Source organism: Rhinoderma darwinii, chromosome 11 (assembly GCF_050947455.1).
Source record: "Rhinoderma darwinii isolate aRhiDar2 chromosome 11, aRhiDar2.hap1, whole genome shotgun sequence".
Taxonomy (NCBI): Eukaryota; Metazoa; Chordata; class Amphibia; order Anura; family Rhinodermatidae; genus Rhinoderma; species Rhinoderma darwinii.
Window position 1 is genome coordinate 33121838 of NC_134697.1, and position 21659 is coordinate 33143496.

Consider the following 21659-nt stretch of genomic DNA (forward strand, 5'->3'; position numbering starts at 1 on the left):
TTTATTTTGGGATCACAAGGCTTTATATGTAAGCCGAATAAAAGCCAGTGGGAGTTTTCTATAGGAATTAGTTTCTCTTTATTTAAAATACATGTAATGATTTTGTAACATTTCCCTCTCCATTTAGTACCATTATGATACTTCTATCTGTAATATGTTGCTGAGTTATTTCAATGTCTACCTTGTAGTTCCAATCCTTAATAGCAAAATAAATTATAGTAATGTAACAAGATAAAATCTGGTAGCTAAGCTTCTCTCCACTAAACCGCTGCTTGGAAATTTACACCGCTCTAGGAATAAAGGATTGTTTTATAATTCATTGTGTCATCTAATTGACGTACAAGAGTTTGTCAGAATTATAGTGTCCAAACTTAGTGGAAACATACTATTTATTATTTAAAGGGGTATTAATCCACAGGATAAGTGCTAATTGTCTGACCGCTGGGGGCCCCACCTCTGGGACCCCACCAATCACTAGCACGGGGGGTTCTGAGCTCCCCGTTTCTCCTCACTTCAGGACTGCAGTGAGGAACACTTTTTGAATGGAGCGGAGGACGAGTATGAGCTGCCGCTCTATTCAAGCCTATGGGACTAATGAAGTACAGCACTCAGTTGTTTCTGTCAGCCCCATAGATATTGAATGAAGTGGTGGGTAGCATGCCTGTCCTCTGCTCTATTCAAGCTCCTCTTAAGGGTGCGGTGAGAAGCAACCAAGGGGTGGGGGGGGCGGTTGTGACCACAATTCTAGTGATCGGTGGGAGTCTCATCGATCGGACATTTATCACCTATCCTGTGGATAGATGATAAATGTTGATTCTGGGAATACTGCTGATTCTGGATATGTGCACTTTAAACATTACCCTTTGTTGGCCTAACAGACTCTACTTTTCTAGGAAGGTTTTGTGCTACGTTGTTCAATATAGCTGCTGAGACTTTGTGGCCATTCAGCCAATGAGGTCTTGCACTCGCCATTCCAATTTATCCAAAATGAGTCTAATTGGATTGAGCACAAGGCCAAGTTCTTCCACACCAAACTGTGAGAACCAATACCTGGAACTCCTGCCTTGGGCACCAGCAGAGCTTGTCCTGTTCCTACTTCCATTGCTTAAACTCTGGAGACTTTGCACTTTAGCACCCAGCAGTCCCATCATATGCTGCCAACAGGTTCACCACGGAGCTGCTTCAAGCCTTTTCTACAATAACACCACTTACATGTGACTGCCTACCCCAACCCATACCCCCACCCGTATTTAATTTGATCTTGAATGTGAAGACAGTGTTGTGGATATAACTGGTTATGCAATACGGAATAGAGGAGCGTGATGGTAAACAGCGCTTCAGATGTAGAACATTTATGTTCTACATGATTCTAGTAAATGTATAGGCTTAATATCCTTATGTAGCGGTTTATGTTTTCATTGGGAAATGGCTGTGTTTTATAGAAAATTAATCTTTACGCTTTGTGTACTAAGACTAGCATTTCATAGGCCAGTCTTAAACCGATCTGCGTTGCAGTAAGGGTATGTTCACTCGTAGTTTTTTCTGGCGTTTTTCTAAACTTAAATGCCTTGAAATACGCCTGGAAAAACACTAGTAAATTGCCTACACACGGCTTCCCATTAAATTCAATGTGAAATACACACTGTGTTGTTCGCATGAGTGTATTTTTACTCTGCTGAATGGAGAAAAAAAAAAGAAAGCCTTGTAAAAAGAAACCACATAGAAAGAAGTAGCATGTCACTTCTTGAGGCGTTTTTGGAGCCGATTTTCTATTGACACTATGAAAAATTAAAAAAAAACAAAAACCCTTCCTTTTTAGCCTCTCAAAACACCTTGAAATCAGGGGTAGTTTTACCTTGAAAACCGCACCATAATTTTCAGCCACTTTGTTTTGTATGTGTGAACATGCCTTAAGATGTGTACGACTCTTAATTATTTATGTGCATTTTGGGCTGTTCGAACGACAGTAATTGAAATCTATGCCTGCAATGAGCATGTGTAGATTTGAGCTATACGTAGCGCCAATTTCTGTCGTAATTTGTAACACATTTGGCGGCCTGATGATGGCCATGTACCTTCCTGTTAACCTTGCCCACTTTTCTCGCCACCTTTTAAATGATAGACAAGAAAACTCGCAAATTTTAGTGCAAACATGCAAAAGTGGTGTAAAACTGTTAAGTTTGTTACTCTAGATTGATCACTTCTGAAGAGTCATTTGTCTTGTTTTTATCTTTTTAAAATGGTCGATGTTACAGCCTTAAGCTAATTTCTATAGAGTTGTTAGGGGCAACCAATTTTTAGATCTCCGTTATTGGAGATGTAGGGTTATGTTTACACGTGGGTTTTTTCAAGGCATTTATGCTGCAATTTTGTTTGGAGTTTGCATTTATAAAATTGCAACAAAAACATCTCCGAAAAATGCAGCGAAAATGCGCTTTATAAATATATGTTGAGCAAAATCTCTACAGAAAATGGTTAATGGATTTAAAGCAATCCTGACACTCTCTGACCTGGCTCGTATGATCATTTAAAGGGATTGTCCATTCAATGTGTAGTGTTCCTTAGTTAGAACCCCCCCTCCCCCACCCTATTCCACTGAACACAAGGTTGCATATGAGGTTTTGTCTCTTATGCTGGCTGATGAATAACAATATTTTTCCTTTGCTTTTTTTTTTATAGATTTTGATAAGAAACCTATTTTTAGTCTACAAAATATATTTTTAGCAAATGTTTATTCTTTTTTTAACACCTCCACCCTTTATTGCACAATATTAGTTCCGCTTTATGTCCTAAAAATATTATTTTTAAGGGTGAATTTGCAAACTATTTGTATTATCACGAATACACGCTCATACAATGAACTATAAATATACATGATAAAGGAGGACAAATGAGGGAATGGTTTGGGGCAGGAGGTCTTTTTTTTTTTTTTTTTTTTTTTCTTCCCAGGCTGGATACACTTGTAAGTAAAGCAATGTATTTGAGAACAAATACCTAATAATATGTTCTCTACGGCATCGTGCATCTTTGATTAGGTGTAGGTCAAAAGAATTTCCACATTGTGCCCTTTACTCCCTTGGTGTGATTGGCAGGCTGTCGTTTGAGGGAGCGCGGCCTCTCCCTTTCATCTCACTTAGTACTGCTCAGGGACAATAGGAAGCAGATTTTCCTTGTTGATTCTCATTTGAAAAGGTCTGGTATCTCTACTAGGTACCTGTAACACGGGGGTCTTGATTGGGGTCTCATAAAGGGCTCTGTCAGTATGTCCAAAGGCCAAGAATACAAAAGCTATCAGTGGGTGGGGGTCTCCGTTGACCACTGAAGAAGTGAGGGGAGGATCTGAGAGGCAGTGGAGGGAGAAGTAACCCCCGATGAGAGCCTTAAAGAGAGAGCCATTTTTGTCTAAAACCCATCAAGCACATCTGCAGAATTGTCCCAGTTGCTGCCTCCCAGTTTCAAAAGAAAATGATCGTTTGATAAACCGTCCTGATTCACCACTTTCTCACAAGAGCGAGAGATTCACCTTTGACCTTCATATGATTTCACATTAGGCCGACTATTCTTTCTGCCTCAAATTGCTATAGAAACTTTGAAATGCATCTCTTGCTTTTCTATATTCCCCCACCCCTCCTTCTCTCTCTCCCTCACTCTCTCTCTCTCTCATTGCCTCGGTCGCTCTGTGTGCATTTCTGCTTTTTTCCCTATTTTCCCCTCACTTGGGCTTTGTAAAGCCAACACGCTTTTTTTTTTCTTCTTCTAAAGTTGGGCAAGTAATTAGTGTTACAAAAAAATACAACGGTTAGTCTTCTCATTCCCACAATTTACTCACAGTGGCGATTTGCAAAAAAACAGGTGGCGCTTGACAGCCACGTAGCAGCAACAATTTATTAGCTCATGGCACATTCATAATTTGCATGCTGAACATATGTGTCATCTTTAAAAAAAAGAGTGATTATTCTAATGATACAAAGCAATGTTTGGATACGCTTGTCTGGTACATTTTAGTAAATAGACACATCGTCTATACAAATTAGAATATTGCCACTTTTCTTAGTAACTGATTCAATACAAGGTTACTGCCGAACATTTGATGACTCCCGGAAGTCGGACTTGTGTTCCTATCTGTTTTTATTTTTTTTATTTTTTTTGCCACTTTTTGGACTCCTCGAAGTCTGCCAGTCCAACCTGGTGATCCTTTTAGGGTTGAATATTTTGGTGATTAGAGGTACTTCTGGTTTATTGCACACATATAGTTTACTCTGGGGATCACTGGGTTTTAAACAAGCCAGCGTAACAGAAACCAACATCACAATATGCCCGCCATTCAGAATAATCGTCCTTGTATCTATTTCCGCAGTTCTATGGGCTGCAGCGTTTATCGCTCCTACCTATCATCTATCTGAAGCGGGCCATAAACTTTCGACAGCATTTCCCCCCCATAAACATGCATTTGGGTAGGCCAAGCTTGCGTGCGCGTTTCTTTGGGGAGAGGGGAATGCTCTGTTACCCGTTGAACCTGGAAGTTCCTATTTCCTGAATTAACCATGGACCGTGCATAATTAAATGCAATTTGCTGATCTCTATACCCAGAATCCCCAGCCCCCTGACGTCTGCCTTTGGGAGGCCTTACTTAAACATTAAATTGTGGGGCTCATAATGGACAAACTCAGCCCGTTTTGATCTAATGTATAAAGGTGTTGTTCAGTTTTTATTTTTGTATTTATAGAATAGGAAATAATACAGTTTTATAATGTGTGTAATTGAAATTCAATTCGGGTCCCCTGCTTAAAAATGTAAAAAAAAAAAAATGGCATTGCCCACATATTAGTCCAGTATAATGCATCGACTGAATGGACTAAACACAGCATTAAAAAAAATGAAATACTTGTTGTATCAAGTGGTTAGGGGGATCTTTACACCTATGGCCATCCTAATACCTTTACGTCAAAATAATGAATATTTATTTTTATTTCACTGTCCTGTAGTGAAGTATTCCAGATAAAATCACTAGGGGATACGTTGCCTATAATGTTTGAGCCTATAGGTTTTCCTATAAATTTGCTGGCATGTTTCCTACTCAAAGGCAGTTCAGTGCTGCTCACACGACTGTAAAAATGTACTCAAATCTATTTTTTTCTCACTAGATTTTTTTTTTTTAACATTTGTTAGGGCATCCTATACTTTTTGGGATGAATATACACTACTTTAGTCTTTTATATTGAGATTATTGAGAAAATCCAGCCATTCTTTAAGTTTTTTTCTAAATTCTGCAATCCTCCTATGTCATTTCGGTCGGTCTATTAGCAGAATTGGGCAGCATAGTGGCAAAGTACTTGGTTCTACATTTGTACTTTCGGTAGCCTGTACAGCTAAATTCTTACTTGGAAATAAACCTCCGAACAACTGCAAAGTAAAAAAAAAACAAAGTTCGTACAAACCGCGTTATATTGGTGATTTTTTTTCCACTGTTTTCCTGGTTTTTAGATTTTGCTTTTGTAAAAAGCATTTGCTGAATTAAAAAATAAAAATAAAAGAATGCCCGCACATATCTAAAGCAATGCTGACCCTCCCCGGCCAGCTCTTGTATCCTCATTTAAAGCGATTGTCCACGCGGCGCATAATTAGCTAATAATCATCAGACTAATATAAGGTTTTCTCACATAACCAAGTTGGAAACCTAACATAGGAGCATGTTGCCTGCATGAGTAGATCATTGCCATCTGGTTGGTGGCTGCATGCATGTGTTTCACTTGTCCCTGGAATCCAAAGCTAAATAGAAACATGTTCGAGAAGATCCATCATCCAAGTCTTTGAGAGAACAGTTTTTGACATGAGCCTCATAAAATCTTCAGTAATGAGAACACCCATGTCATGTGTTTATTAGCTGTAGGTCCTTCCATAAAATTGTGTGCTGTAGGTGGTTTAGTAATTAGCAAACGTAATCTAAATTTAATGTAAAAATTAGTCTTTGGTCAATGGGATGTACGGTGCTGTTTTATTTTTTCAGAATTGTCATATTGATTGGTTTGTGGGATTATAAAATGAGACTTTAGACAAAACAATTAGATAAATCCATTTCTTTTAATTCTTGCAGCATAATAACGTGATCTAACACTCCTACCCATGTGGTTAAAGGGGTTATCCGAGTTCCTTAAATTTTAAAAATGGCTGCAAATGACCTGAACCAAAAAAAACAAGTAGTACTCACCTATACTTTCCCCAGGCGATCCAGCGCTGACTCTTCGGCGGCTCTCCCGGTGATTGTTTACATGCGGGCAGCATGCAACCGCTGCAGCCAATCAGAGGGCTTGGAGCTGACATAGATTTATGCCATAATTTTACACCAGTTTCTAATGTAAATTTATAATTTGTCGGCCCCCTTTCAAAAAGCTTTACACACGGTTTTAGAAAAGTGGCCCACAAGTCTAAATTTTTCCAGCAAATTGCGACCTTTGAGTTGTTTGCGACTACCCTGCACCAGAAAAATGGCATTAAAAAGGTGATGAATTGCTCCCATAGTGATTGTTTTAAGGGGCTGGGCCACCCTTTGTATGTATATATGTTTTTGTGTATGTGTCTGTATACAGATGTAGCAAGGCTGAGTTTCTCACGGTTTTGTTATTTGGCACAATGTGCTATCTTTGGGTTACCATAGGAAAGCATGTAACTACTAAATTATTTTAACATGGTGCACAAAATAAACAATATAATGCGGAAGAAGTAGAAGACCAATCTGTAATTCCTCTGGTGAAAAAAAATAAGTTATAGTAGTTTTTTTTTTTGTTAAGTTTTATTTGACTATTTATACTTTTATTTTTGATGGTACTCTACTCTTACAGGGGCATTTTATACACTTATTGGACAATGTTAGTGTTTAGGGACATGACCTATTGACAAGGGGAACGGTAACCCCCAATTGTCAATTTATTAATACATTCCCAGGAGAAATAACAGAGGAATGGTGTCCTGGTCAGGCCTCGGGACAAGAGAGTGGACCCACTGTGTCACTATTAGTTTTGGCTAGGGATAAACTGGGGCGTAGAATCTAAGGGGTTTTGCAGCCTTCCCCTTAAAACGCTCCTAACAGGGGTATATAGTTCTATGAGCTAAACAGCCTGGACTCAAGATTGATACGTTGTTGCAAATTTCCAGAGAGATTTGTGAAGCTGCTTCTGATGTATTTAGCTCAGAGAGCATTGCCTAGGCTGGGTACAATTGTATGCACTCCTCAGCTGAGATCAGGACTAGCTATATACATGTTTGCTGCCTTCGAATGCAAACAAGAATGTTTTCATTCACTGACCGCAAGCAAATATCTTGTAAGTTTATTAGAAAGTTGTATATCTTTTCATTTATATAGTGATTGAAACTAAAACGGGTAAAAACCACCACCATAAATAAATTTAATTTTAAATTGGATTTGTATTGTTAAAATATAGTCAACTGTTATGCAACTATTAAAGGGGATTTTTGGGAGTGGTAAAAAAAAGTCTGCTTTTTTTTTATTTTCTTTAAAGGACCTTGCAAACTGAACAAAACAATTTATTATACTGGTCTGCAAACTACTAGACGCCTCTTAAGATTACCATGGATTAATGGAAACACTCACTCAATGGGGTCAAGTACAGAAACATTCTGTGGGTGCGAAGCACCAGCGATTTTGGGAATATACTTCTTGTGGGAGATAGCAATTTCTTTACGGTTTTAAAAGGCTAGATAATTTGATTGAACATTGAAGAGATGGAAAGTGTTGTGGATAATTCTGGAGAAGTGCTGAAAGCCGCAGTATAGAATACCTTATTGCAAGGGGGAACCAGGAGCGAAGACATTTTGAGTTAAAAGTAGTGGGTACAGGGTGCTTATGACATGTGGCATATTATAAGAGGTCCTATGTGTTTTCTGGTTTATAAAGAGGATTATGGGGTTTTTTAATAAAAAGGAAAAAAATCAAAACAAATCTTACATAATAAAAAGCGATACGCTGCAATTCTTTTACATTTTATAACAATATGGATAACTATACTATAACAAGAAATTTTAATTGAAAGAATTTTATATAAACTATACTTTTAAACACCTCAGCATCTTTATATATATATATATATATGTATATGTGATGCTAAGGTAAGTATAGTTTTTTTGTCAAATTTAAATTAACATAATTTTAACAGCATAATATTATACCGAGCAATCTACCATATATCCTTCCTATCTACACAATACATTAGCAGTTAGGAAGGACATACATACATACATACATACATACATACATACATACATACATACATACAGATATGTGTGTGTATGTATGTTCTAACTGCTAATGCGTTGTGTGGATAGGAAGGATATATGGTAGATTGCTCTGTATAATATTATGCAGTTAAATTTTTTTTACCAATGCTGTGTAAACCTGAACCTGCTGAAGCGATACGGAGATGAAATTATCGGCTTTCTGTTACAAGAAGTGCTAAATCTAGTGTTTGAAAGCAAGACGCACAAGAATAAATATGACCTTTTTTCGCGGTTATTACTGTAACGATGTAGGTTTACCAAAGTACACATATATGCTATAATTATACACGTGAGCGTGAGATTATTATTTCTGGGTACAAATTTAGTTACAAAAGGAAAAAAGAAGGAATTTGTATTTCTTACTCATTTCTGCTCATTGTCCTTCTATAAAACATAAAAATGTAAGACTGGTTTTGATTTTTTGTGAAAAATATTCAGCTCTAGAATGTATTGATCCAAAAGATTTAATTTTGCTGTGAAAATTTAAGCGTTGAAAACCTTGGTCATGAAATGTTTAGAAAAAAAAGCCATCCTAATAAAATAATAAAACCAGAGGGAAATAAAGATGCTCTTAAAGGCCATGTACACCTTTTTTTTTCTTTTTGTTTTTGTATTTTTTTTTTCAATTATTAAATCCAATGTTTTTAGGACCCCCCTAATATCGATCACATTTAAGTTAATGAACTTTAGGTATGATCGATATCGGGTAGATCCTATACAGGATGCATAGAAACTGTATCGTGAAAAGTAAAACTTTATATATTTTTTTTAAATATGTCAATTAAAGTGCTTAAAAACACAAATGTAAGAAAAAAACATTTAAAGGTGTACACAGTCTTTCAATTCTACATTCATGTTGTTCATTAGCGATTTCTGTTTTGCAAGATCTGACCCCTGAATGAACAAAATGTCAAACTTTTTTTTCTAAATTTTGGTGGCCACATTGCACTTTGATCTACCAGCAAACCCATTGTTCACCCAAAAATGGAACAAATCATAGTGTAATAAAAGACTACAGATGTAATAATGGCATTCTCTTGAAGAAGTGGATTAGTTGTACTTTCGTCCTGAGACTGCATTTTAAGTGACTTTGTTATTTGGTAACATTATATAAAAGGCAGATTGGGTTTCACATAGAAAAATACACAAAAGAAATTACCTTTTTGTACTGAAAAAAGATATACAACAACGTCACCTACTATAAAGTCTAAGCTATGTTTTGGCTGTAAGGTGCATTACAGACAGACTTTCTTATGAATGGCGGCATTATTGCTGTTCTTAGTAATTTGGGAAACCCAACCTAAACTGCAAGAGAAGAAGGAAAAAAAATCGTTAAATGGCTTGTCTGTATTTTGTGTCACAATGTCAAGAAAGCGATGTTCTTAACAAGAGATTTCTTTAGTAACTTGTGGAAAGCCCCAGAGTGAATGGAGATTTATTTTTGGTTATTAAAAACCAAGCACTCACCTGGTGGGTAATGACAGCCTGTTGTAAAGTTAGTTATTTGTCCAGCGATTCCCTACCTTCATCTCATAGTACCTCATTGACAAAAGTTACTACCTCATTTGTTTTTTCATGCTGAGAGCAGGTCCACAGTTGCATGTGCTTACGAGGATGTTTGGTGTGCACAGCTTGCCCATGAAAGAGCCTCCGCTAATTGCATTGTCTTAAAATTACAACTTTCCATCAATTCGCCCTTTTTTTTTTTTTTTTCTCTTTTTTTTTTTTTCTTTTGTCATGCTGGGAAACATTTTGAGTTTGCATTGTATTTGAACAAACAAAGCCCTCCTATTGGTACAAGCCCCTCATGCAAATCTACAGGTTCATGCGTCGAAGAAAAGAAAGGTAATTACAAGTTTGTCCAGGTGAAAGCAGTGTTAAACTTCCAGAAACAAATTAGGCAGAATTGGAAGAGTAAGAAAAACCTCTATCCCCAGGCATCGGATTAGATAAAAGTAATTGTTAAAAAAAAAAAAAAGAAGGGCTTGTAAATTTTTAAAAAATTCGGAAAATAAAAAAAAAGTGTAAATAGACATCTAGATATAAAGTTTTTGTGAAATAAATAATTACAGCTTGAGCCATAAAGTTGGCTTAGAAGTCTACGGAAAGAAAATATCTCTAACATTTTTTTTTCTTCTGTCTCCATTTCAGATGTAGGAGGATTGAGATTTTAGGAGTGAAATCCTTTCAAATCCCCACACATAAACCATGTTCTAGCAATTAGGAGGTTATGTTAAAATCAGAGACTTCATCTATTTAACAGGCTTCCAGTACGATCATCTACGCAATTCAGGACGACATTTTAATATTCCTGAAACTGTAAGAAGTTTTGTATCTAATTCATGTTAACCTTTGAAAGGCCTATATGCTAGGGATGCCAATGTACTATCCCAGCATAAATAGAAACTGTTATATACAGGTTTATCGAATATTCTGCATTACTAAAATAAAATATGTAATCTACCAAAGCAAATTGGGGACGACCCAATAATTTACTGGGTGCAGTAGTGTCCCAAATACAAAGTATATAAAAAATAAGAATGAAATCCAACATGCCGGATCTCCTGATATCTGCCATCGGGGGACAGTCGGAGACTCCCATACATAGTAGGTTCTATAATCCATGTCATTATAATGTAGGGGAAAAGCTCCTTTTGCGTGCAACCATTTCCCAAAATGTGAATTATTAAGATAGTTTATAATAAAACTTTGGTCCAGGGGACTGAGGCCTGTAGCATATACAGTCAGCAAGTATAATAATGCTTGTTGACAGGTCAACGTGTTGAAATGACCAACTGGGTTTCTGCTTTTGCCAACACTAAAAGTTAGTGTATACCATCGATGGTTTGAAAAGCCATTGGCTGGCATCTGATGAACATTTCTATAATCCTCGCTGCTGGTAGGGAAGAGTTTCCTCCTGGTCGGGGGAGTAGCGTTGTTGTCGTCGCAAGAGCCGTGCGCTAGGGAGCAATGCCTATCATAAATGCAGACTCCTATTGGTGATGCACACTATTCAGATGGGCTGCCCATTTGCTTTTTGATCGGAGTTATGAAGTGTGTTAAATGCAATCTAGAGTTGAGGAAGATGGGCACATTTGATTATTGGCATGTCAGTGCTTTTATTTTCTAGCCCCAAACTGGAAAACATTTGGTATTATTTTAATGGGTTTTGTCCCAGTGACAGATTATCCGATTTTTGTATTTTTATTCAATTTTTAAATGGTTAGCTTTTTATTTTTACGTTTCTGCAATTTTAATATGATTGTATACTGTGTATGGTTTGTATTTTGTATTGCAGCTCGGCTTCATTCAAGTAAATGGAGCTGAGCTGCAATGCCACACAAAACCTGTGGACAGGTGGGGCGGTGTTTTTGGTAGAAAGCAGCCATTTATTATCCTCTACAACCTCTTTTTTGAAGTTCAGAAAGGTAAAAATTCAACTTTATTCACATTTTTATTTTTAATACCGTTTTATATAGATTTCTTTTTTTTTCTTATAAGTATCTGTTCTGTTCAGTCAGGGTTTTCATGATAAGCTAGTATTTCTATCACCAAATCTTCGCCATGTACCAATTCTCTTGAAGACTCCACTGCGCTTTTAATGACACTTTTTAAGGGCCTCCAAATTCCAGGCCATGAACACACCAAGTATAGGAATTAAGCAATGATCTCAGATTTTTTTTCTTATGCATCGCCGACTGTCAGAGCTCATAAATGGATTTCACTGACACGAGCAGGCTTTCAAGATTTCCAAGACCGTGAGATAAGTCATCCTCAAGTGTCATGGCAGCTTCCAGAATGCCATTCTCCCTGTGCCAGCTATCTTATCTTCTAAGTTATCTTAACTGCTGTTAATTGCGTATAGTGTTCAGTCCTATTCTAATGGTTGAATCCGGTTTATATAATATTGTCAATGGCACAGTTGACAAGGTTTAAATACAAAGGAATATTTTAGAGAAAATGAAAACAATGCATTCCTTACAATACTTTATAGTTGTTTTCTCCCTGGCCATAAAAAAATGGAAGCTAGAACTCCCAGGTTAATGTGGGCTCTATCCATGGGTTTGCACATGCACAGATTGTCAAGAGGATCTTTAGTACATACACAGAGTCTTATGCCGATGATGGATAATCCTGCCACGTGATTATATCACATGACCACTAGAATGTTCTATCTTATGGCCATATTGTTTGCACATCGCAGCAGGCACCAGTGGCGGAATTGATACATGCCCTATGATCCTCAACACTGCAGCGGAAATGAATCTATAGCAATCCTGATCCTCTAGTTGAAGAGGCTTTCTTACCAAGTGGCTCTCTGCTCTGACTAATAGAGGGTTTTCCTAAGGGGAGCAACCCTTGTATATCATCTGTATACCTTATTGGGGCATTTTTGGAGTGGTTTTAAATCAACTACCCCTTCAAACTCTTGGACATACCCTTTTAAATGGGAGAAAAATGGCAGTGGATATAGAGCAAAGGTAAAATTATACATAGCAATTATTTGTAATCTGTATTACTCGTGTTACTAGTTAAAAAGAATCCTTGTTGCCGCTATATATATATATATATATATATATATATATATATATATATATATATAATTTTCGGAGCTTACATTGGGACATATGGCTATTATACTTCCATATTACTGCAGAAACCACCACAACCTCACATATGTCCATAGAAGCGCTCCAAGATAAAAAATTATCTGGGGATAGGGCACCAACTTCTATTGATGGCTTATCCTAAGGAATGGCCATCAATGGAAAGTCCCAGGCTTCTTTATAACCAAAATGTTGGTGTAGGTTCATCGTAAACCCCCCTGTATAACTTCTCATACAGCTTAATATGTAGTACAAGATTAATATGTATCCACACTAGATATAATAGCAATTTCTGCCCAATCATAAGCTTGTGCCTGCTCAGCATTTTACTCTAGTCATTTTTTTTATTTTATTTTTAGGTTTTTCTTTCTTTGTCATTTGCCCATGTGTCTGTGAACGCTTGGTCAGCTGCAGGCCTGGCACTATGTTCATGTAGCTTGGTACCTATCAGGACTAATGACAGCTGATTAGGTCACCAAGACTGAAGCACTTGCAGTTGGAATGTAGAATGCTCTAATGACTCATTGTTGCAGCTTGCGAAGTAATGAACAAAATGGGTGAATCCAGGTGCTGACAAAGGCTTTGACCTTTGGTGCTATAATATCACTGTTTCACAGGCTAGTCGGTTCTCTAACCAACTTTCAGCCCATCAAAAATTGATTTAATTGCAATTCTAACCCCCTCCCCCCTTATTTGAAGCATCGGAGTATGACTAATTGTAGTAATAGAGAGTAATAAGGCTCAGATAAAAAGCTTTCCTTAGCCTCTTTTGTATCTTGTGTCACTGTCTGTCAGAGGTCAGAGAGCTTGCATATTCTATTAGTTGCCTTCATTTGGACAAATTAGTTTACCCAACAGTAATTAAAATGCCAGTACGGGTCGGGAATAGCTGAAAGCACTTGATGGGCACAATGATGAAGGACTTGACAGCTATGGTGGCCTTCCTTGCCAAAGCGTGTCACTGCTGGATTAGAGGATACACAAACCACAAACTTATATGGTTAGTAGCATTGGGGTCATGTCATTCTTTTTTTCCGCTTATCTACTTTTATCTTCTTCGTCACTTGCCATATGTCTTGACTTGGTTGTTATTTTTAGCCATTGTTCCAAGAACGCTCTTTTCAACTAAATGAAAAAAAAAAGAATCCAAGGTGGTGTAAGTTATGCCTGTTTGTGTAGATGTCATTATTGGTTGTGTGTAGTTTGGGGAATATATGGTTAAAATAAAAAGGATTGATCTGTCCTTGAGCATATGGTAAATAGAAATCTAGTAGTTAGAAGTGTACTGCTCGCTAATGTGCCGAAAGGAAGAAGGGAACCACGAGATATAGCAATGAAGTTTGTAATGTAAGTTTCAAATGTGGAGCACAACATAGTGGTACGGAAGTAAAATATAGACGTAGAGCTTAACCTAAGGGCTCATGCACAGGGCCGTGTTATGGATCTGTAATATGGCAACCATAAACTGCTATGGGACCCTACAAGAAAAATCCTATTATGATCCGTTGCGTGCTTCTATGGAAGAATATGTTGTCTCATGGAGGCACAATACAGAGGCATAAATATTGTGTATGCGTCCTTAATATGGACCATCACATAGGACATTGTGGTATAGCATTTGTCATCGTTCTATCGTATAAAACTCTTATCCACTTCTCCCTCTCAAAAATATTTCCCTCGTTCATCCTGTCCTGCATTGGAAGATGAAAATCCTAGTCCGCGCACTGATATCCCAGTTGGGCTGCAGAAACCTTTTCCTCTGTGGCATACCAATGAACAGATTGGTACCCCTCCAATATCTCCTAAAGAAGCCACTTAAATCTAGCTCCCCTCTCGTTCCTCAAACGTTTCTCTTCTTTGCCAATCCCTCTACTTGCTGCATTTTATACAGAGAATACAATTCATGGTCTACATCATAATGTTTAAATCCATGACCATTGCATCTGCATACATTTCTGTTCTAATCTGCAGATACCACCCTACATGCAACTTCTGCTTTGCCAGTGTCCTTCAACTCTCCTGGAGTTTTCTGTTATCTTCCCTCTTCTCTGGAATAATATTCATCATGTCATCCATCACACTCTCGCCCTACTAACCTTTTAAATGCACCCTGAAAATGCACTTCTTCGGCAAGCTTATAAATTGGCCTAGGATTTATATCAATTGCTGTCCCAATACTATTTACTCATTCCCCACCTCTTGTATGTACCCTCTATTCCTAATATAGCTATCCATCCTATTCATTTCAATGCGTAAAGCTCCATATTCTCTGTGACGGAGAATTGAACACCGTGGAAAATTCCCCTACAGACTACAACTGATCCCTGGAAGTCTCAGCCTGTGGTCACCTTATTGTCGGGGGACCCTTCTAATAAAAAAGGATTGCCCAAAGCAGTCAAAACCTTTAGCTTTACTAGGGTGTACTCCTGAGAACCATTTTATACCTTTTTATATCAATATAATAAAAAATTTGTATTTGAGAAAGGGATTAAAACCCCAAATAACTACACACTGTTCTAAAGTTAGATACCTGGCCACATTATTTTTTTTTTGCGATTGAAGTGTTTTTTTTAATGTGCACTTTAATTAAAACGAGCTGCAAAATCTATTGACTGACATTTTATATTACCTTTTTGAATGGTCTAGAAAAATCCATGAGAACTAAAGCATTTGGCGGGGTTTTTTTTTTGGGGGGGGGGGGGTTTTGTTTTGTTTTTTCAGGCCTTTTTTTCTGTGTCACACATACTCATGTTAGGCCAATCTTATCAAAAGAATAAAGAAGCAATTCTGTTGTATTAAAGAAGAGGAGCACTGGAGTGGAAAGATCAAGGTGGTGGGAAAACCACAGGTGTCTTGGTGGGACAGAACGCCTTTACTAAACCAGTGGCTCAGTATGCACCTGGAGAAATGTCTTAAGACAATATGGGGAGGGAAACTCATTTGGTTTTAGTCTGCTAACTGCAGACTGGATCAAGTAAGAGAGGCAAAAGAAGGGGGGTCCAGGGGTGAAGGGCCAGTGGGGTAGAGATATTAATCCCTACCGCAGGCCTACTGGGAGGTCAGATTTGCCAGAGTGGCAGGGATTAGAATTGGTTTCCGCCCCTCTCTCTTCACTATTGACTTACCTTGATGCTAATTTAGACCCGTGGCAACAATCAAAGAGTGTTATTGCATACCTTCCAGAGGGGGGAATAACCCTGCTCGTCTCTTCTTTGTTTACATTTTTTTTTTTTTAAGCATCTTAAGAAGCAAATTGCTCACAAGAATGATTTGTGAGAGGCTGGTATGTTACTCACTACAGTAATTGGCTTTGGTAGTTATTAATGGATTATGTGGAAGAAAAAGAAAATAACGTATTACTTTGTAGTTGCATGCTTCATTGACAAAATACTTTTCTCACATTTTTGAATGCCAATTGCTACTGAAAAGACACTTTTTGGAGTGAAAGGATAAACACTCCAACGTAAGCTTTTTTTTTTTCAATGTATGTTAAGTTCTGAACGTTTACTTTTTTTTTAATTTATTTTTTTAAATGGTCAAAAAAGATCTTTGTAGTTGAATAAATATTTTTATTATGTATATTATTTTTTTTTAAGAATTTAGTTTTCTTATTTTGTAAGGCAGCAGCAAATAGAATCCCAGATTAGATGACCCTAAAGAATCAGATATTTACTTCAAAGATTGGCATAAGTAAAATAAATGTCAGAAAACAGGTGGGCTCACAGGGCTGCTAGCCGATTTGGTTTAGAGCTAAATTTGAAGCAGAGTCTAGAGGCCTATCTGTTCTTCACCTTGAAACCTCTTCATGGAGGTATTGACTGTCCCAGTTTGTTTACCTGGGATAAAATTATTGTGAACAGAATGGAAATTCAAAGTGTGCCAGGACGATAGACAGGTGTGAAGTTGTAGATAAGCCGATGTCAGGGCAGGTAGAAAAGATACAGCATGGGTAAACGGGCAGTGGTCAGGGCAGGCAGTTATCAGGAAGCATAGTCCGGAAAACAAGCCAAGTCAGAACCAAATAACGAACAGGACCCAAAGAGAGCCTTATTGGTCAGACAAGGATGTGTGATGTCAGAGGCCAGGTAAGCGGCCATTGTGCCGTTATGCTAGTACTTTAAAATATGTGCCAGTACTCATTTGTGTAAACTGTTTGGTATATTTAGTATACAATTTTAAATGGGACTTTCACTTAAAACTTCAAAATACACCATATCTTTGTATATTGAAAATTAAAGTGATGCCCCAAGTTTGGTTAATATATTTTATTTATTTACAGAGCTATTCGCTTTCCTCTGTTTATTTGAGACAGCCATTTATACCAAAGGGACAACAGAAAGTTCAAAAATATTGGTCACTTTAGAAATGGCTTCTCAAAAACGTATGATCTGCTGTCATTTTGTTGGCATCTATCAATCACAAAGTGCCATTTTTACTATAGGTTGCCGAGAAGAAAATTCAAAAGTGACAACCAATATTGCTGCACTTCCTGCTGTCCGCAACAAAACACAGAAATGCCAATATCTTTGTAAGCAAACAAATATAATTCCTATACATTATTGGCTGTTGCTACGGAGTTCTGATTTTCTAAAAAATCATTTTACTTTTTGGGTGGAAATGTCTTTTAAATCCAATTCATCGACAACCATTTAAAGGGAACCTATCATGTTTTTTTAATGCCCCCTAAACCACCACCATGCTGTAATACCTGACATCATTACAAACCAGGCCAGGAAGGATGTCTTTAGGGTCCAGACTGTCTGACTCTTCAGCATCGTGGCTACACCCAGGTGACTCTTTCCAAGTAATTTGCATACGTTGTGCACTGGTATATACAGGGTCCTCTTTTTGAACCTATGCACGTCACGGTATTACGGCATGGTGGCAGTTCAGGGGGCTGAAAAGTCATGACCGGTTCCCCTTAAATAGGTTAAATATTATATTCTGTTGAGAGTGGTCACTCTTCTGTTTTTAAAATTCTTTTGGTTAAAGCTTCTAACAATTTTCAGCCCCCCAAGTTCTTAGTCACAAGATGACTCCTCCGAGATTGTTTTTTTTTTTTTCTTTTTTCTTTTAGAGCTATTTCCATCCCTGTGTTATTGACAACTTGACTCTTAGATATAAACCCCTTCTCCCTGTTACTGTCTGCTATAAGTCGTGTAACGGGATGCAGTAATTTCTACAGGAACCTATTGACAACCATGTTCACATCTTCGTCAGATGCTCCGTTCGTAGCCTTCGTCACAGATCCGCTCCAAAATGCTGGAAACATGCGCTATTGTGTCTGGTAAAACAACGGACACCACGATGCAAACCCGACACAACCCATTAAAGTCAATGGTTTCTGTCGGGCGCCGGTGGTGCCTGTGACCAGGGCCAATTCTAGCTTTTTTGTGCTGCCTGAGGCGAAAATTTAAATGGAGACCCCCCCAGGCCTGTTCTACATCACCAGCAGCCATCATCTCGCTGCAGATCACACAGTGACTGCATTACTGATTTAGAAAAGAGAGAATGCACGGCGCCACCATAGTGCAGGTAAAACTGATAACAAGAGTAAGAAGGAGGCTGAGGTATATGCTCACCTATACAAGATGTGCTAGGTCAGGCACAACTCTGATGTGTGCAGGGGTTTTAATTGAGGTAGTCGAGGTAAGCTGCTGCCAAGGTCCGGTCCGGAAAGCAGATAATGTTACCGCCAGAAAACAGGAGAAAAAAGAGCAAAAATAGATGTCGTAACGCGTAGCCCGTTAATAAATTATTTTATATCACTTCGATCACTTTTATTCCAGTTTAGCAGCGCCGTCTGTGGGTCTTACTTTTGCTCTTTTTTCTCCTGTTACTGATTTAGAGGCAGAATAAACATTTACATTAAGTGACTCCCTATCCGGTCTAGACCTCTATGATGACTCCTCCCGGCCATGGCCCATTTCAGCAGTTTTCCACTCAGCTTTTTTTCAGCGTCCCACTTCTCAAACATTTATGCACCTATAAACGAAGTTACAATTCTTATGGTGCCACACACTACGCCCCTAAATATAATCGCGCCATACACTGCATCTCTAATTATAATAACACTGTGTCCCTGCTTATAATAGCACCATAAACTGTGTCACACACACACACACACACACACACACACACACACACACACACACACACACACACACACACACACACACACACACACACACACACACACAGTGCCCTCTGTAGATGGTGCCCCCCCATAGAGCCCCCTGTAGATGGTGCTCCACATATAGCCCCCACCCCCTGTAGATGGTGCTCCACATATAGCCCTCCTGTAGATAATGCTCTTCATATAGCCCACACATACAGCCCTACCCCCCTGTAGACAGTGCTTCACATATAGCCCCCCCCTTAGATAGTGCTCCACATATAGCCCCCACCCTCTGTAGATAGTGCTTCATATATAGCCCCCTTGTAGATAGTGCTCTTCATATAGCTCCCACATACAGCCCTACCCCCCCTGTAGATAGTGCTGCACATATAGCCACCCTGTAGATAGTGCTCCTCATTTAGCCCCCACATACAGCCTTACCCCCTGTAGATAGTGCTGCACATATAGCCCCTCACACACCGCCCTACCCTATGTAGATAGTGCTGCACATATAGCCCCCCACATACCGCCCTACCCCCCTGTAGATAGTGCTCCTCATTTAGCCCCCACATACAGCCTTACCCCCTGTAGATAGTGCTGCACATATAGCCCCTCACACACCGCCCTACCCTATGTAGATAGTGCTGCACATATAGCCCCCCACATACCGCCCTACCCCCCTGTAGATGGTGCTGCACATATAGCCCCTCACACTTTTAGCAAAAAAAAAAACCTTAGCATACTCCCCTAAACTGTTCCCGTGCCGTCTTCTTGCAATGCATGTCTGCTGGGGCTGAATGACGTGGCGCTGAGTGGCAGGGCAAGTCATTCTATCCGGCCTATCTGTGCCTTTCAACGTTGCGTCGTTGAAAGGAGCTGATTGGCAGGCTGCCTTGTGCGGACATTCAACGACGCAAGCGGCGAGATGACGTCACAGCGCCGCTTGCATCGTCAAAAGGCGCCGAGTTACAGGGCAAGTCATTCTGCCCAGCCAATTGGCGCCTTTCAACGCTGAAAGGCGCTGATTGGCAGGCTGCCTTGCCCAGTCATTCAACAATTACGCAACAATGCAATGCAATAATTACGTCGGTGCAGTGAAAAATGCTGAATGGTGGGGCATGGAACGTGTCCCGCCAATCAGTGCTTATGCATGTAATTGTATGAGAGTCTGATATACGCCAGTACAATCATAGGAGGGGGTGGCGGCGTCTGGTTTCAGTGGCGTCGCTGCCCCCTCAGAGAGGCAGCAGGGCGCCGCCTGAGGCGAGATGCCCATCTCGCCTCATTCATGGTGCGGCCCTGCCTGTGACACAACAGAAACTATGCTTCTGGTATGTTCTTTATTCTGCTCCTCTGACAGAACAGAAGAACGGAAACACCGAACACAGATGTGAACGAGCCCTAAGTTGTCATTTATTAGCAGAAAGCAGGTCTGAATGTTCCTACTTCTTGTCAAGAGGACCACCATGGAGAAGCATATAAAGTAGTAGTGCTAATCTCCTTAGCAGGATCCCTGGGCATATATTCACATTTGAGGGAACTATAGCCACTGGAACATCCACGTGGATTTCTGTGTGGTTCACTGCTGCAGAAGTGGCACAGATTATAAACATAACTATAATGGGCTCCTAAAACTTAGACAACAATAATATTTAGATAGGTATCAGGAAGAGAGATGTAACATTAAAGGGGTTGTTCTGCCACGGGACTGTTTTTCATACTGATAACCTATCCACAGGGTAGGTGTTGGCCCCACACTGATCATATACTGATGATGTATCCTTTGGATAGATCATCAGTATGATAAATGGTCCCGTGGCCGGACAACCCCTTTAATGACAGATTTAATATATTCGATCAAACACTAGGGCAGATTTATTAACATGGTCTAAAATAAAGACCACGTGAACTCAGAGGACACTGGCAGAAGATGCGGCAAATTTATCACATTGGAGCATGCTGTATGTTAGACTTGGCACATTTTGATAGGCTTGTTAGACATTTTTCTCTCTGACTTATGCCAGCTCTTGGTTGGCTTACATTAGACTAGTATGTTGTGCCAAAATTGTATCGCCCGTCATTAACAAATTTGGTGCATTTTAAGACTTGGCAATGCCCCTTTTCTAGTAACTTTTCAGAACGGTCTAGTGCGGTGCAAAAACTTGTCTTAAATACATAATAAATCTGGTGCACGATCTCGTGTGCCAGGTGTTTTGCACAATATGTGCCAGTGTTCTGATGCATTTTTTTGTAGTAAATCTTCCACCATGTGCTCTATATAGCACGGGTAACACCTTTCCTGCTCCCTTCCCTGCTATGATCTCCGCTGCTGGGTAATGTGTTCTTCTCCCTCTCTCTGTCTTTACAGCTCCTTTGTTACTGGGACAGCCTGCTGCCACCATACATCACCGCTCAGGATTTGGGACCTTCAGAGGTAATATCTTTGTGTAATATTAGACATCTGTTTTCTGCCAACACACTCATAACATAAATGATCTTGCAGGGCTTTTTTTTTTCTTAATGTGCTGTGTAAATTTTCTTAAAGATGTCTGTAAAACTGATAGAGCAATCTGAAATATGAGTAGATGAATCTCATCATTCTGTTTTGGCATCTGATCATATTATAAAGTAATCCAGCTACA

At 39.0% G+C, this 21659-nt stretch overlaps 1 protein-coding gene across 3 annotated transcripts in view; it reads left to right on the plus strand.

The window, feature by feature from the left end:
• The window catches only part of FBXW4 (F-box and WD repeat domain containing 4), a 148613-nt gene that overhangs the window by 73704 nt on the left and 53250 nt on the right, over positions 1-21659 (plus strand). For all 3 annotated transcript variants that reach the window (XR_012851004.1, XM_075841030.1, XM_075841029.1), the window contains one exon: positions 21386-21451. Coding sequence is in view for 2 of the 3 variants with exons in the window: in XM_075841030.1 (XP_075697145.1) it covers positions 21386-21451 (66 nt within the window). In the remaining variant the exon portion in view is untranslated. The remainder of the gene's footprint in view (positions 1-21385; positions 21452-21659) is intronic.